General features: G+C 40.9%; 1 protein-coding gene across 23 annotated transcripts in view; it reads right to left on the bottom strand.

Moving 5' to 3' along the window:
* adgb (androglobin) overlaps positions 1–18,429 on the bottom strand; it is a 67,230-nt gene that overhangs the window by 3,976 nt on the left and 44,825 nt on the right. For 16 of the 23 annotated variants that reach the window (XM_087146323.1, XM_087146324.1, XM_087146327.1 and 13 more), the window contains 21 exons: positions 16,240–16,273; positions 15,792–15,962; positions 14,693–14,952; positions 14,245–14,409; positions 13,818–13,962; positions 13,445–13,477; positions 12,795–12,821; positions 11,570–11,608; positions 10,118–10,145; positions 9,850–9,944; positions 9,456–9,549; positions 9,197–9,331; positions 8,785–8,938; positions 8,469–8,656; positions 7,677–7,885; positions 7,294–7,397; positions 6,871–6,930; positions 6,386–6,497; positions 5,176–5,295; positions 727–932; positions 151–340 (listed from right to left, as the gene is read on the bottom strand). In XM_087146323.1, the coding sequence (XP_087002449.1) occupies positions 151–340; positions 727–932; positions 5,176–5,295; positions 6,386–6,497; positions 6,871–6,930; positions 7,294–7,397; positions 7,677–7,885; positions 8,469–8,656; positions 8,785–8,938; positions 9,197–9,331; positions 9,456–9,549; positions 9,850–9,944; positions 10,118–10,145; positions 11,570–11,608; positions 12,795–12,821; positions 13,445–13,477; positions 13,818–13,962; positions 14,245–14,409; positions 14,693–14,952; positions 15,792–15,962; positions 16,240–16,273 (2,569 nt within the window). Of the gene's footprint in view, positions 1–150; positions 341–726; positions 933–3,981; positions 4,006–5,175; positions 5,296–6,385; positions 6,498–6,870; positions 6,931–7,293; positions 7,398–7,676; positions 7,886–8,468; positions 8,657–8,784; positions 8,939–9,196; positions 9,332–9,455; positions 9,550–9,849; positions 9,945–10,117; positions 10,146–11,569; positions 11,609–12,794; positions 12,822–13,444; positions 13,478–13,817; positions 13,963–14,244; positions 14,410–14,692; positions 14,953–15,791; positions 15,963–16,239; positions 16,274–18,429 lie in introns of all 23 variants that reach the window. The other 7 variants (XM_087146317.1, XM_087146320.1, XM_087146312.1 and 4 more) reach the window with 7 other exon arrangements.

Here is an 18,429-nt window from a genome sequence, read left to right on the forward strand (position 1 = left end):
AAAACATCCAAGAATCAATAGTAAGCCTTCATGTCCATCTTAAGAATCAAGTGTATTTGATCTATGCATCCTAAGCTGGAAAAATACAGCTGTGGGCAAAATGGGAAAAGAAGAAACAAGAGTTGACATTGGTCAGGATTGGTTAGCTACCTTCTGCCTCCTGGTCTGTCTTCTCTTCTCCATCTTCTTCCATCTCCACCTTGATGAGATGCTCTTTGAGGAATCTCTCCCTGGCAGCCTGGGCCTTGGCTGCCCGGCCCGGCTCGGCTGCCTCCCAGGCTTGCTTCATGGCACGGATCTCATCCTGTCGCTCCGTGTCTCGCTTGATCTCTACCTCCTCCTACAGGATGGGAAGTAGAAACAGAAAGAGTCAGGATGAATCTCCATAAGGACAATCACGGAACCACATCTCACACAGCTATCACAGTTGATCCAATCAAGTCTGGCACGTCACAGAAAGAGTTCTCACACTTGGGGTTATCATGAATGTATCTGCAAGGTGCATTAGTTCCTGGCACACATCAGCTGTGAAGAAATGTGACTTCAATAATCCTTTTCATCAGATTTTTAAAAATGCACAACAGCCATTCAGGGACTAAAAGATCATTACGAGAAAGTTATGACTTTCACCAACAAAATAGAATTAAAAATCGAAGAGTCAGACAGGTGAAACCTTCTGCGTCTTATTTCGCCTAAGAAAGCCCACAACTGTCTATAGTTGCTTACTGTTGGTGTTTGATCCAGTACCACCCGTAGTGTCCAGTTCGGCTTCGTGAAGTCAAACTGCTGCGACGGCGGTCGAGACGTGTTCCCTTTGTCTTTATCTTTATCCTTGTCCTTCCCTTTGTCTTTGCCTTTGCCCTTCTTCTCCCCTTTAGTGGCGGGACCTTTACCTCCCTCCTTGCCTGGAGAGGCAGGCCGCTCCTTATTGGCTGGAATATTAAACAGAGTCATGAATATTCAGGAGGGATTGTGTGGAGTATGACAGCCAGGATGGCAGAAAACGAACAACTCGTCATGTTGGATATACATCGAGTACAGCATAATACCACTGAAGCACATTGAAGAACTTCTTCCATTTGACATTCAGATTTTAAAAAATAAATTTACTTGAAAGATGCAGGACAGCCGATTAACCAACTCATGAATTCTCAGAACTGGAACTTCACTGATTTCACTTTGCAGTACAAGATGACAAAAGCAGCGGGCACCAGTGGTGAAATACTGTACATAACTGACTGCTGTAAGGTTTATTTGTATGAAAATATCAATAATATGATTGTTACTCAGATACATGTATATGTAAAAATGCAATGACGTGATTTTGATTCACAGTAAAATGTACGGGTAACAATCAGCATTCCATTTTCAACACATAGAAACATATTTAACAATTGTGGAAAAAACTACAGGATCACAATAATCCGTATCTATTCTGCTAACTCATCTAAACTCTCTTGAGGAATACATACTGGCAATAATCTATTCTACAAACTGTCTGAAAGACAGACTTCTCACCGAGATCAGAGGTTTAGCCCAAGACACTAAAACCAAAATGCTACTAAGTTGCGAAGGAGGTGCTACATGATCAAGAGAAGTATATGCAGTAGGCTTCTGCTGATGTAATTCACATCTCAAGAATTTATGTTGGCATTCCAAGCAGGAAAATGTGTTCAAAGACAACTGAGTGCAATGCGCAGTTGTTTTGTCCTTTGGATGATAAATTCTTGAGCTTATTTTGCTGATTATAGCATATTTTCAATTTAATAAATGAAGAGGTGGTACAATTTCAAAGATGCCTCATAAAAGTCTCATTCCTTTTATTTCCTTTTGGCTGAAACTTTAGATTCATCATAAATACAGTGATTATAAATGAATCAGAAACTGCAGAAAAGCCAAGTTTAAATCTTGCCGCAAGATTCCTACTTTAGACGCCAACCACTACATGAATGTGATGCAAGGGTTAACCACCCACTCAACACCACTATAAATGTCTGCTATAAGACTGGATATAACTACAGAGAATGCTGCAGGAATGCATATTGTAATCTCTATCTGTAGATGATGGTGACGCTACTTTGAAAACATGCATGAGGTGAAGTTGATTGGAAGTGATTCTTAATACGGGCGTTTCATAAGAGTGCACCCCCAAGAGTTTGCACGTTTGGAAGGGTCAACACATTTCAGGCATTGTGATTGGCCAATGCGTTGCAAACTCTTGGAGATGCACTATTGTGAATCACTCGTATTTAAATTTGAATCCACAATCTTTAAGTGTGATTTATTTCTTTCTGGAAGAAACACAAAAACATTTCCTAGAGCATAACCCGCTAACTGAAAAAAGAAAAAGTACATAATTTGTCATAACGCTTTTCCAAACTTCAACAACAAATTCCTCAGAAAATACATGTATTTTAAACCTGTCCCAATTTTAACCTGGTCATTAATCAACAAATGCTGGGTCAATGCTGAGAAATATCACAGCTGAACAGTTACAATGAACAGAAATTACAGTTTACACAAGGCAGAAAGTGAATTCAGCCAACAATGCTGACCTCAGGTTGCGACCAACGTGTCAACCAACAAACGAGCAACTCTGTATGCTGACAGTGGTTAAAACAATGGTTTTTCTGGTTTTAAGTTACATCGTGCGGTGTTAAAATTAAAAATTAAAACAGCTTTCAACTATCATACAAGACATCAATTATGCACAGCTACGGTGCGCAAATGATTGACTAAGAGAAATTATTCATAAACTTGCGTCAGTGGCAAGTTTACACTGGGTACTCGAGTCCTACGCAATCCTGAAGGTTTCCTGACAAAACCTCTCCAAAGCTTTGGTTTTATTTTAAAAAAAGAAGAGTGGCAAAATTAAATCCTGAAACTCATAAAGTATTTGGCTTTATGGAATAAAACGCTGGATGACTTACACTTCAGAAGCACCCTAACATATGAAAATGGAACCATTTTCTGGTAAACAGACGGTCCGTACTGAGCAAACAATTTGTCTCATGCCAAGCCAGCTCTCACTGCTGTTCTCTTTGGACAAATCAGCTGAAAAAACCAAAAGAAAGTCTTGCAAGGGCAAGATTTTTTTTTTCCGGGGACCAAACGGAGAATGAAAGAATAGTCAAACAGACCGGCTTTGTCAACTCAAGGATCTTGAGACCAATGGCTCTGTAACGTGTAGCATACAAAAGCCACGATCAAACAACGGAGTACACTCAGCCCGTGAGAACAGCTGCTGCTGTAATATGCACTCAGCCAATATTTGCTGCCGAAATTGGCCAGAATTAAAAATTCATTCGCATGTGGCAGAATCAGGGATGGAAATATCAGTCACTGTTTCTTAGGTTATTTTTAATTGCCGGATAAATGGAATCCTATTTTTATGACTAGTAACTAGGTGCAGGTATTTTCATTTCAGTCATCACAGAAAATTTGTCCATTATTTTGTTTAATACGGATGGAAACTGATGTATTAATGGCAAGATGAACTCAAAAGGTTCATCTAATCCATAAACACTACTTGCTTTGAATATTGTTGACCAAAATTTCCGAGTTAATACCAAAACTCTAGACATACCTGAACACTCATTTTTATGAAAAAGAAAAAACTGGGAAAAAAAGAAACCAAGCAACAATGCAGCGATGTAACCAGACAAAAAAAGAGCAATTATTTTGCTATGCTCTATATGACTACCATCATGCACTGCGTAATCGTTTGCAGTTCACAACAGAGAACGGACATCAGATCACAGCGAAATCATGCACACACTGATGCAATGTATGACAAGCGGAATTTTGCAAGGAACACGTACACAGGCTACACTGACTCGAGTGGTTTCATGCATGCATCTAGGACAGGTACATGTAGATGTAGATGGCATCAAATCTTTTAATACTTGCGCACAAGGGTTTTTAATCGAGTACACTACAAACTGTCTAATGGCATGCGAATAAATAAAGTCGTTACAATACCCAGTTTGCCATCTGGTGTCAGAACTTTGAAAAAAGGTAGCATTCAAGCGGAGAATAAAATCAAAAATTATTATCAATATTATCAATTTATACACTTGGTAAGGCCAAATACTTCCTACACACTTTTGCATTAACAAGGGACTCTTTGTACTAGAAAAGAAAACCACTTAAACCTAAAAACAGCTACGGAACAGAACCAGAAAAACAGCTATTGCTGATAAAAGAAAACCAAGCAAGGAGCCACTGTCTGCTGGGTACTACTGCAGATAAAGCTGTGAATCTAAAAGTGAAGAAACTGAAAGGCACAAGATCTTTGAACATTAAAAGATAGTGTCAGTTGCCTGCAGGTGCACTGTTAACGGTGAGAAATGGTGACAGTGTGAACAGAAGTGAGAAAGGTGACTGAATTAATACATATTTGTTGATTTTGCAAATGTTTTTCAGTCTCAAGTTAAAAAAGGGAGATAACTTGGTGTAATTTTTGTTGTTAACAGGGTGTGCAAATGTGTGTTAGTCAGCAGAATGTGCGTTAGTTTGGCTATTGTGAATCATCTCAAGATAGTATGACATTCAGGGTATGGCTGAGGAGCCAACAATCAAGTGTTAGCCTGAACACCATACTGTGTAGGTCTAATCAGCTGCTGTGTGTCTATCCAGGAAACCAAAAACAGTATGGTACCCAGACTACCATCAGCTGTGCCCCTGCCTGAGTGATACCCTGGAGGTCATACCACTGAGGGTGTTGTTGATCTACAGGCTGTCAGAGAACCATCTACCTCCATAATTTGTGCACAAACCAATGGCATCCTCATCTTCCATAAACAATTGCTCAATGAAATCTACCAGTGAAGAAATTCTTCAGGCAAAACTTTTCTGCATTTGTCATCCCGTTTTATAACTCAAATGAGCAAATGATAAAGATGTATATGTACTTTCTTTTTGAATAAACATTTTGATTAAATGTCAAACACAAAGGCTGCCATTTTAAATTTCAAAAACTGGAATGCTGCAGGTATCTTTATTCACTAAATTCATTTGAATATTGAAATTCTTTCATTTTTCCATATAAAAAACTCTGACATTTTGTCAAGAAAAGATTAAGCCACCATTGGAATGTCCACAGCTCTTTGACAATGAATTCCAACGGCTGGAGAAGTAGAAATATTTCTGTTTGAACTGTTTGGGGTTATTTGCCTCGTTTGCTCTTCTGTGGTCGGTCAGTGATCATGTCTGATGTCACGTCCATCTCGAGGTCTTCCCCCATGCGATAATCCCTGAATAACGCGGTGGACGTTGAGAAGGTTGTCGCGTAAGCTGGTTGCCATGTATAGGTATTAAACGGAGGGGCAGAAAGAGGTTAATGTAATTTGAAAATTGACTGAAGGGGGGCAGGAAAGGAAGGTTGCTCTTGATTGAGACAAGGCGGCAGAGGCTGGTCAAATTTGAGCCAAGGTCTCAGAATTCCAGAGTGTAAGGGTCATCATGACCTCTGTTTAGAGTGAATAGAGTGTAGCTTACACAGGTGCATTAAATCTCCAGATTGAGCAAATGGGCACAAAAGGAAGAAATCACATTCCAATTAACAATGGAGGGTGCTGTTTAATTTCAGAGTGGGAAGCCAAGACCAGAACGTTAAACATTTAAAGGTCAACAGAAGACTTTCATGGATATCAGAGCTGGGGCATGTCAAATTTTCTCTGTCACTACTTCAAGGTTATGCAAATATAGATTGACACAAAATATTGTTGGGGTGCCCCCTTCAAATGAAGTAAGATCACTTGTTAGATTTGGACAAAAAGAAAGCCAGAGTTATTAGAAACATGCATCAAAGGACAACAGAGCAATGTGCAAAGGGGAATACAACTGAAAGGTTTATCTTATGCACTCTCGACATGCATCGTCTCCAGTTCAATCAAAATTTTGTTATTTGAGGTAAGTTGTTTAGAAATACAGTAAGCAGAGATACAAAACAGACTCATAATCTATTCCTCCGGACAATGTCTCCCTAATGTTTTACTCAAACACTTCTTGTTGGAGTTAAGCTCTCAGTATCTCTCCTTTCACACAGACAGATACCAAACGGACAGGTTAAATGAGTTTGAAGTCTGTCAATTTGGAATGGTGAGGACATTAATTCTGATGCCTTGCATAGAGTTAGCACAGGAGGTAATCGGTGACTTCAGGCACCTGTTAGATCAATTCATCAAATTTCCACATGTATTTTGCATGCACAGCCAAGTTAAAATATCCATTTCTATTAAGAGCGCATCCCTAAACAAGCAAGTCAAGTTATATTGCATAAAGAATGTATCTCCTAATTAAAATAAATGGCGGGTTATCACGATCATGTCTTGATAGACTTAAGTTTTGAATTGGAAATACGAGAGAGGAGATTTACTCTTACCTTTCAGATCATTTTTCTCCAGTTCCTTCAGCACCTGTACAAACGCCCAGCTACTCTCAGACAGTGGCCAGCTCTTACGCAGTACTTTAGCCTGGATGATGTACTTATGAGGCTGGGGATGACAAAATTATCAACATTCAAGTCTACTCAAAATTCCTGAAATTTAACGTTCATGTTTGAGAATGAAAAAGACGTAACATTCAAGACCTCTTAATTCAGAAAAGCTTCTGACAAGGAAAGGAATCAAGTCCTTAGATTCAATAAAGTATTTCATGATGGATGCACACTAACTAGAGGTGACTGTGACAGAAAAAAGAAGTTTAAAACAACTCCAGGCATGCAACTCGGACTTTGACGAAAAAAGAGGAAATTCCAATCTTTACAAGACTTTGTACAATGTTTTTGTACTTTCAATGGCATTAGTGTGAAGCGGAAAACAAGCCAATCTGAGGCAAAGTTGCCTGGCTAAATTGCTAGCCACTTACCCTGAACTCTGCCTCATCACCTCCGTCCTCAAATCTATCAGCTGATCCTCTACTAGCTCTCTGCCCAAAAAAAATTATAACGAGCTGTTAGATTCAAAGAAAGAATACTACTACAGCTTCAAAAGAGATCACTACTTTCTTTTTGAGGGAGAGGAAATTTCTTCAGTGCAGACGGGTAATCACGAGTGAGTTAATTTTGGATGAGGAGAAATCCATGAAAAAGTCCAAAAGACGAATTGTGGCTTTTTATAGCTGGTCAGGAATTTTTCAATCTCAAATTGTTACAATTGTGTTAAACTTGCACTCTGGGGGCTTTTCTGTACACATTGCAAAAAAGAAGCAAAATCTGACGGCACTAAAACTTTCCAAGTTGGGGGTCGAAATTCTTGAAACTCAGCAAATCTTGAGAAACCAATGACTCACCGAAGCTCGGCCATCATGGCTACTGGCTGAGGGCTGACGTTTCCTGGTGGAATTGAGACTGGAAGAGCTACCATGATGAGGCTTGGTCCCTCGACCAAGGACAGCTGTGAAAAACACGGACGTTAAAGATTATCATTAGCATCTATAGGAAGGAGTGAAAAACTGATGTCAGAAAATAAAATGACACCCTTAGTTTCTTCAACAAAATGCCTCAATGAGAGATGGGAAGATATCCTCTCTGTCATTTGTTTCTGGCAATCCCAGTTTACGACCTCCCAACTCTAAAAACCAAGTAGTTCTTCATTACCATCCCTCGTGTCTAATTGGTTTCACTTCCAGAAATGATGATACCATTCTCTGACCCCAACAGGTGAGAGACTTACAGACTCTACTCCCAGATCGCCTCTCTTCCTCCTCTCCCGGCTCTTTGTCACGATGGAAGGTGAAGGCAGGGATGACGGCGTGCCCTTTGCCCGTGGTGTGGACCATCTCCTCCTCATGATCCAAAACTTGCAAGCTGACGTAGACATCAGGCTTGGATGTGCTGAACTGGATGCTAGCCACGTGGTCCTCCTGCGGCTTGACAACGTACCTGTGGAAAACGGTTAAAGCCAGGCACAGTGTTGGTGCTTCAGTGATCCTGAACAAGTCCACTACAAACTCCAGCTGGAAAATGAAGACGTCACTGAGGCTACTCATCAGCATCTGATGAAGGATTCCCACCTTTTCAATTTTCTGATCAGGCGTGGACAATTCCTATGACTATGGTAATATCAACACTGGTTTGGTGGCCCCCTTTAATGGCAGTCAGCATTGTGACAGCTATTGTGCAGAACCACTGTTCCATAGCAGTCACTCCATATAAAGCCAAATACAATGCTTGCCACAACTCAAAGACTGTCCAGTGTAATGTCAGTGGATTTGTTTATACAGTCAAAAATCCTGCCCTCAACTCTTCATTTAAGAGGGATCACTAGTAGCTAGTTGTGGGTCCAAACCTACTAAAGTAAAGCTCCAAAAATCAGGGTGGCCTGGTTGGCTTAAGTTTTGGGCTTGATTGGCTGAAGTTGGGTTGAGTTTTGCATGTGATCAACAGTCCCTACGGGTACAGCACCAAAACAATTCCAAATCTGCATGTGATCATTCTTCTCAAGAGCCATTTCCTTGACACTTACCTCATGATAATGTCCTCTTTGTTAGGGATGTAATAATCCCTGATCTCCCGGACGATGAAGTTGCTGTTGAGATGATCCCGGCTGGGCTGGGGTAGTGGGTTAGATGAACCAATCAGGCGCATTCTCCACTTCCCACTGGGGAGTGGCAGGTCAATGGTGCGGGCCTCCGCCACAAAAGTGTATCCTCTCTGAAATCGGAGAAAAAGGTGAGGGATAAATTTCTAGTATTTGAATAGTTTGAGATCTACGGCCAATCCGCAGTAATGATAGAGCAGTATTGCAGATTTTGAGGAATATCTAGGGCAACAGAGCTCACCTTGTTATGTTTGTATTCATATGGCGCCACACGCTGGAACACCCTTGGAATTTCTTCACCAGTATCGTTATCAATGACTCTCAGCATGCAGGTTGGAATGGACACATAAAGTTTGGGAACAACCAACATTGGTTCCTGTACATAAAACACATCCCTGTAAAGAAATGATAGGAAACTATAACAATTATTGATATGTGATTGCTGTAACTATCAATTTGCACATTGTGACAACACGGACTTTTCAGATGACCAACCAACACATCCCAACCAAGGCAAGAAGAATACAGATACGTGACTGCCTTCAAAATTTTAAGGTTCAAAATCATTTTGTATTTGAGTATTACACAGTCAATTTGTAAATCTCAATTTTCTTCCTGGTTCGCAAAAACTGTGCAGCCAAGTAGGTACCCACCTGAAGACAACAAACCAGGAGTTGGCGGGTTGTTCCTGGTAGGTGCCTTGGAAATCCACGTAAGATATGCGGTTCCATTCGTCCTGGTAGAAGGGGAAATCTGGCATCATTTCAGGGTCAATTTTGAACATGGTCCTGGCGAGAAAACAGACAACACGCACGTATGGTGTAAATTTTTTACTTGTTAGAGCGCCCTCTGCAGGTCAGAACCACGGCTATCAGAATTTGAAATGGCTTTAAATACCAGTGCTTGAATTACCTGAAGAGATGCAATGCATATTGTTCCAAGTTGGCCTCCAAGGTTGTCCAGACTTTTAACAGCTGTTCCTTGGCTTGTAGGTTCTCATCAGATCCTGAATGATTGAATAATTGCCAGTGTTATTGATTAATTGGAGAATAAATGGATAAAATTATTGAATACATTCAAGTTAATCCATTACTTATCAAGAAATGTTGCACAGAAACATATCTGAAATATTGTTGATGAATCGTTCATATCCATTTTCAATTCCACATTGAAACATCTTTCACTTTAATCATAGAACAACTTCAAAAGTTATACTCTAACTCAACAGCCACAAATTCTCTTATTAATTTACTTTTCCAAAGGAAAGTATAGAAGCAATCAAGTTGCAGCACAGCTCTCGTCTCACCTGGCATTCTTGAGGCTCGTATCTTACGGATAAAGTACCCCCTCCAATGCTTAGCAATGATAGTGACTGCGTCCATCTCATCCTCAGTGGGTTCTCTGTAAGGATCAAGCAACGATATCAGTTATAGCCACACTGTATGGAAGTTCTGGAGGACAGATAGCTGGAATATAATTTCCAACCCCCCCCTCGATATTATCTAGTCAAATCCACTCCCCCGAAGGGTGTAAAGGTGATGTCTGAAATGATTTTTCATGATAAAATGGCTCACCTGTTCTGCCATGTTTCTGGCACTTCACCTGCAAAAAAAACAGATTGACACAAAATATTAAATAATTTCACTCATAACATAAAACTCCCTCCAAAAACCTGACTGAGATCATAAAATCATAATCAGATGCTGGACAGAAGGTAAAAGAAAAGGCAATTAATTCTATTTGGGTATTTGTTAACAGGGCTATGCTGAAAAAAAGCTGCAAATAAGAAAGAACAAGGGACACTGACGGGAAATGTACTGAAGGGAAACTTGAAGTACCCTGTTTACACTCGGGGACGAATAAATGCCTAATTCTTATGAGACACAAATGATCCTGCTGATGTTATTATCTATAATCTGTAACTGTATGCTACATGAGGTTAATATCGAAAAAAGGTTTAGAATAACATTATTCAGGCAAAATATGGAAAGAAAAGTATCAAGTCTTGTTAGTTTGATGGTTTGAAGTTTTTAAGGAAAAACTGCAACATCCTTGCCAGGGAACTGATGCGACTTATTTTTACACAAGTTTTTGCAGGCCACAACTTTAAAAAAAAAATTGTTAAGGGATGCCCACACCGCAGAGATAAATCCTCTAAATCTGCAGGTTAACAAGAAGGAAGCTTCAAGCCAACGGATTGCAATGGAGAGTTAACAACACACTCTACCATGAGAAATGAAAAAGTAATGGAAACAAACAAGTTTGTTTGATAACCTTGGTATGTACTACAAAAGTGATATTAATGCTATGTTTGTATATTACCCACTTCTTGTGATGCTATGCCTATACTAATAGTTCACTATTAACTGCTGCATGCTATAACTATTGGGGGCGCCATGCAGCCCACTTGGGATCCAAAAGGCATTTCTTACACATCAATGATGAGATGGAAGAACTGAATTTATTCCTACTATAAACCTTGCAATATGCAGGGTCAATTTTTTAAAAGACAACGCACAAACTATGGCATGAACTTTATTTTTTGTAATTTCGAATCTTAAGAGCTCCTTGAGAGCAAATGCATGCAAAAAGCCAACAATCAAAATAATTCTGGTCACTACGGTCCATTCACAATAGTGCATCTCAAAGAACGTGCAACGCATTGGCCAATCACAGTGCGCAAAATCTGTTGACCCGATGCACGTTTGGACAAGGTCGACAGATTTCACATGTTGTGATTAGCCAATGCGTTACAAACTCTTGGAGGCACACTTCTGTGAATCGCCTGTATTCTCTGCATGACAGCATTAAACTTCACCCTATCCCAACTTCAGTGCGGACCCATCTATGCTACAGGTGGTAACAGCCCTTGAAACTATGCACAGACTCTACAAGAGGGGTCAACAGTAGCAACTGATTAGAGACGCATATTTACGGCAGCTTATATTGATATACTTGATCACAGACAATGCATTCAGCAAGAGGCAAATGCTTTGATGAGTATCGACCCTACAATGCGGACTTACGTTTCTTGAGTTTGGCAGACTTTCTGGAAGCGGCGGTAGCTGAAAGCAAATTTACGTCGGTTGAAATTTAACGAGAGAATAACAGACTGATGTTAGTGTGAAATCAGACAGGACTTTTCTCTTCCAACCTGGACCTAATTTTCCCGCCTTAAAAATCATTCAGAAAGCTTTAGAAAGACCATCTGCAGTGAATTCATATTAATTTCACTTTAAAGAAAACGATATTGTGATGAAGTTTCTGAAATGTAATTTTACAGAACAGTAGAACTGATTGACTCTAGACTGACAATTTTTTCAGGAAGCTTTTCAATTGTAAGAGTGAACAATGCTTCCTCAAGCTTTTATTGTCCCCCATAATCATTAGTATGTGCCTGAAAAAAACATGCAGAGATGATGAATGCCAAAATTGGTTAACAGGAATCCTTGACAAAACATGCAAACAAAACGTGGGAAAAACTGACTTCAAATCAAGCATGGAAATGTGATTGAGTGAGGTGACAAGACTATTCATGCCAAATCAAAATAAATCATCCTAAAAAATCCAAACAACAAAATAAAACCAGAGAGTGTTATAAATGAGCATGCATCTGACTACACATATCTCAAAGGACATAAATATTTTTACCAAAAATACTTTCTCACTGAATTATTTTGATCAATTTCTACAAAATATATGGGAAAAAAGGTGTAGTAGACGAAGAACAGAGATGTTTTCTAATCTACGTCTAATTTTTGTCTGAAACTGACTGGAGCGGAATTGGCACCTACCATCACCAGACCCTCAACACGGACGCTGTACCAATGTATATAGCTGCCCCAATGTTGGCGCTTTGCCGATTTTCGAATGTCAGTGGCTAGGTCTGAATCTGCTGACTATGGCTTGGAGAAACGCACATGTCTATGGGAAGTGGCTGCAGCCATTAGCCAATGGCCTCCACAGGCAGGTGTGCTTATTCTAGCCATAGCCAAAGTCATTTCTGACATGGTTTTTTAATCAAGGTGCACCGAGCCCAAAGCCTGTAATTTAAATAGTCTCAACACCATGTTTACCGCAATCCCTCAAACCAAAAAGTTGACCAACACCAAGCTAAGATCACAAAGACAATCTTGTTGACAGAAATTGGAAAGGATGGAGAATCAATACAGGAGATGTACTGGACACAAAAAAGCATCCTTGAAAAAGAAAAAAATATCACACGCACGCGACATGCTACATTATTAGTACCTGTGGTCTCATGTGCAGCAACTTCATCTACAGTGGGCGGAGCATACAAATTAAGGGGGAGGAGGGGATAAATTATTGAGGGGGCGGTAGAAACAAGCAATTATCAATAGTGAATTGTCCAGGGAGTGTGCCTAGGGAATACAATATGGCGTGCGTATAGTTGAAACAGGTGTCAATGGGAAATAGTGGGAGAGAAAGAAAGTCACACGTTGTAGGCATTGGAGATAGTTGTCAAGAAAGCCTTTGTTTAAACACATAGGTAAACATCGGCAGAACAATGTGTAATTGCAATATTTGAAACTTTAGTGTCACACTAATTAAGCAGAGTTGAACCCAGTCTTTTAGTTTTGCTATAATCTTTCGTTACTTTTGTTCAAAAGTCTTTTAATTGGGAAAATACCTGTGAATGCCACAAAATCTTTTAAATAAATATGATTTGTAGCATTTAGAAAGTCTATCAAATTTCATGCAATACCTTTCAACTTTGCACAGAAGCTATACTTCAAACACTTGATCAAGTGCAACTAACAAAATATGAATATTTGAATATTTATCAGGAAAATTCACTGCACTAACCATAACTAACCAAAACTGAATATTTGAATATTCACGAATTTCACTGCAACAACCAATCACGACACACACTATACCTGGCCTGCTTTCTGTAACCAACCCGGTGGCTCCTGAAATTACCATAAATTACCATGTCAAATGCAGTCTACAAGTTTCTCCAGTTGCATTGAGGTTGTGGCTGTTCTGATCCATCTGAACTACTGAATGTACCTAGACAATCATGTCTTTCATTTTGCATGATTTTTCACGCTTGCTCTGATGTTCTAGAGTTTTGTCATCTATAAGGAAATATTAATCTTGATTTGTTCTGACTCAAACATTCAAATGGAAATGTCTATTTTAAATTACCTACTGCATAAGCCTCTTCCCATCGACACAAAACGTTAAATACTGCCCTCTATTAACCCTGCATAACCCTGATAGACTTCCTATATTCCAGCTATTTCTCACCTGGTCTACTGCCGGCATAGCTGATGCCAGATATTGTCTTGGAGTTGACATCCAGTGTGAAGACTTTCCAGGCATAAGCCACCTCAGTGGAGAAATTCTCCCCGAAGGCCTTGCGCAGGGTCAGAAATATGGCTTCTCCAAAAACCTGTTGGGGGAAAACATTTTCATGTTCTCCAGTAATTATTCTGGAGGTGATTTTTTGGTTTGTTTTGAACTCGCAAAGTTTACCAAGTATCAACATGATGCCTGCAGGCTTTGAGACTTAGCAAGATTTCTTTCATAATTTCAAGGCCTTTTTGGGGGGGAGGGGGTGGGTATTTTCATTTCCTCAGTTTGGCTGAGAGACTTTCGACTTCATTACAGGTTTTTAATATTTTTCCTACATTTCCAGACTTTCCTACTAATGACGAAAGCCCCAAGTGCTCACATCAAAGTTGTGGAGGACAGACAGCCTGTCCTTCCAGACAGGGCAGTGAAGGTTGTTCATGGTCGTCATGGTTTCCTTCAGTGCTTCTGCATTATCCATCTGTTGAATGACGTTACCGATGGCTCTCATCAACTGGTTGGCATGGTCCACAAAACGACAGCTTTCCTGATCAAGACAAAAATGGATTGGTGAAACCAGCATGCTTAATGGATCCAGAATTGAATTGAAATTTCAGGTTCTGTCAAACTAAATACATTGAATCTTTTAAGTCTCCAGCATCAGTTCCTGTCAGAGCATCACATTTTGACACAAAGGTTAAGATGCACTGAATGCAAAGTCACTTTTCTTTTACTTATTAAAGGCATCTTTTCAGCGTGCCTACACAGGTAAGCATAATAATGGTGTTGGAATGCCAAGTTGGAAGAAATATTGGAAAATCATCCACTACCTTGACTAGATGGGTCATCACAGTTTCCTCATCTCCATAAACGAACGGTACAGTCGAGCACAGGTGGACATGGTAACCCAGGGGAGCGCTCATGGTGAAACGCAGGACGTGCCTGCCAGGGGGCAGCGTGAGGGCAGCAGCTTTGGTGGAGGTGGTCCGGATGCGTAGGATTGGCTGACCTACAACCAGGCTCTTCCAGGAATATGGCTCGGCCACCAACAGACCAGGAACGTTGGGTGTGGCAGGTTCCTTTGTCACAGCTACAGGCACAGGAGTTTGAATTGAACATTTGAGTTTGCCATTTGAAATGAATGAACGATCAGTTGAGCCAACAAATTGACTTCAACAGGATTCGAACCTATGAACTCCAGATCACTGTTCCAACCAGTGGTTGAATCATGGCAAACCTTGCCCCTACATGGCAACATACACAAGTGACCCATGGGCCTCAAGCTTACTAAGCAATGGAGGCTCCTTTGGTCGGAGCTAAACTTCGCTGATTCACAAATGACTAGGAAATGTGGGCATCATGGTCGCATTGCTACCAACAAATTGAACACTCCCGACCAACAGGGCTCTTTTCAACCGATGGGGGGTACTTCTGCTCAAGGCAGATAGCCAATCAACCAACACAGACTACCGTGAATGCTCATGAGTTTGGTCTTTGCTGTACATTACAATAACCTGGATAGCAAGTAGCGTCAAACACTGTGAAATGGCTACTGACAGTTGATTTGTGTAACTACTGTCAACTGGGCTCAGTTTTATAGCCCTGCTTAGCAAAAAAATACCACTTAGCAAATTTATGAGCTTAGCAGCAATTAGCTGGGAAAGTCAAAAGAAATACACACTGTGTGACATTTATGCTGGTAACCTATTGACAGTTCCATGAAATTAGGACTTCTAATATGCATTCAATCATAGGCCACTCTCCAAATCACTTGGATGCAGCTTGATATTCCACACAACTCTATGGGAACTGACTGCAGCCAGTAAGACTTATATGGAGTTTAAAGTACAACCTGATCAAGAATTGACCCCTGGTTGTGCTCACTGTGCTGGGATAAATACATGACGGACACTGTCTTTGAGGTCTTACCAACGCCATCTGCTACACTGCTCGATCCGGCCACTGACTCCGCATCCTTGTGTTTGTCCTTCTCTCGGGTGGAGCTGTGGGAGGTCTTTGGGGGCTCCAGTGGAGGGTCAAACCACCGAGACAAGGCGGAGAAGCTCACAATGATCTCGGTGGTCTCCAAGTTATCCACAACTGAAGTTGTTGGGAGTTAAGGTGTGGTTTTGAAAGATAGATACAAGCATTTTGAAAAGGTACCCAAAGAAAAATTGAGCCTAGCAGTTTGTAAACTAGTGACCCCCCTCCCAACAACCCCCTCCCCCAATAAAATTCTTCATCTTACAGAGATTCAACCATTTATTTTTAAGGACACACCCTTAGAAAATTTTATCACCTTTTAACTAAAGATTACCATCTTCAAATGTTTCAAAATTTTAATTCCCACAGAAACAATCCAAAATTGAAAGGATACAGAAATAGTGTGGCGCTCTGTCATCCAACGGAGTCTGCAAAAAAAAGAGAATTTCTCAAGTGTGTAAACTAGCAATCAGCAATATGCATGTACATCAAAGTGCTTTAAAAACCAAGTCAACCAAAAGCATGAACTGACAATATTCTTTGGTGATAATCTTTTCTGAATATCAGTGTTGTGTTCGAGTCCATCACGAGGCCAGTCACAAGTATTAGGATAAAACAATGACAAAAGAATGCTTTTGTCACAGCTCATGTGAATAGCTTGTGAATTGGCTTAAGACTGAATGACCTGTGATGGACTTGTGATGGACTTACAGGGAGGTGCAGGGACTTGTGTGATGGACTTACAGGGAGGTGCAGGGACTTGTGTGATGGACTCGAATACAACACTGCTAAATATGGCAGTCCAAACACGCATATGAACAATCAAACGGTATCTAAGCATTTTCAGGAGTTTTACTGATTATCTATGCATGCTGCAAAAGTGCGAAAAAGGTGCATTAGCTGAGAAAATAAACTACAGTCTACAGGTGCCTTCATACACATACAGTCTGCAGGTGCCTTCATACACATACATGTACAGCCTACAGGTGCCTTCATACACATACAGTCTGCAGGTGCCTTCATACACATACATGTACAGTCTACAGGTGCCTTCATACACATACAGTCTGCAGGTGCCTTCATACACATACAGTCTACAGGTGCCTTCACACACATACAGTCTACAGGTGCCTGCACACACATACAGTCTACAGGTGCCTTCACACACATACAGTCTACAGGTGCCTTCATACACATACAGTCTACAGGTGCCTTCACACACATACAGTCTACAGGTGCCTTCACACACATACAGTCTACAGGTGCCTTCATACACATACAGTCTACAGGTGCCTTCACACACATACAGTCTACAGGTGCCTTCACACACATACAGTCTACAGGTGCCTTCACACACATACAGTCTACAGGTGCCTTCACACACATACAGTCTGCAGGTGCCTTCACACACATACAGTCTGCAGGTGCCTTCACACACATACAGTCTACAGGTGCCTTCACACACATACAGTCTGCAGGTGCCTTCATACACATACAGTCTACAGGTGCCTTCACACACATACAGTCTGCAGGTGCCTTCACACACATACAGTCTGCAGGTGCCTTCACACACATACAGTCTACAGGTGCCTTCACACACATACAGTCTACAGGTGCCTTCATACACATACAGTCTACAGGTGCCTTCATACACATACAGTCTGCAGGTGCCTTCACACACATACAGTCTACAGGTGCCTTCATACACATACAGTCTACAGGTGCCTTCATACACATACAGTCTACAGGTGCCTTCATACACATACAGTCTACAGGTGCCTTCATACACATACAGTCTACAGGTGCCTTCACACACATACAGCCTACAGGTGCCTTCATACACATACAGTCTACAGGTGCCTTCACACACATACAGTCTACAGGTGCCTTCATACACATACAGTCTACAGGTGCCTTCATACACATACAGTCTGCAGGTGCCTTCACACACAGTCTACAGGTGCCTTCATACACATACAGTCTACAGGTGCCTTCATACACATACAGTCTGCAGGTGCCTTCACACACATACAGTCTACAGGTGCCTTCATACACATACAGTCTACAGGTGCCTTCATACACATACAGTCTACAGGTGCCTTCATACACATACAGTCTACAGGTGCCTTCATACACATACAGTCTACAGGTGCCTTCATACACATACAGTCTACAGGTGCCTTCACACACATACAGTCTACAGGTGCCTTCACACACATACAGTCTACAGGTGCCTTCACACACATACAGTCTACAGGTGCCTTCACACACATACAGTCTACAGGTGCCTTCATACACATACAGTCTACAGGTGCCTTCATACACATACAGTCTACAGGTGCCTGCACACACATACAGTCTACAGGTGCCTTCATACACATACAATCTACAGGTGCCTTCATACACATACAGTCTACAGGTGCCTTCACACACATACAGCCTACAGGTGCCTTCATACACATACAGTCTGCAGGTGCCTTCATACACATATAGTCTGCAGGTGCCTTCATACACATACAGTCTGCAGGTGCCTTCATACACATACAGTCTACAGGTGCCTTCATACACAGTGCAGAGAGGGTGA

The sequence above is a fragment of the Acanthaster planci genome, linkage group LG15 (assembly GCF_054643075.1).
Source record: "Acanthaster planci isolate LZ-2023a linkage group LG15, COTS_SCS, whole genome shotgun sequence".
In the NCBI taxonomy this organism is placed as follows: Eukaryota; Metazoa; Echinodermata; class Asteroidea; order Valvatida; family Acanthasteridae; genus Acanthaster; species Acanthaster planci.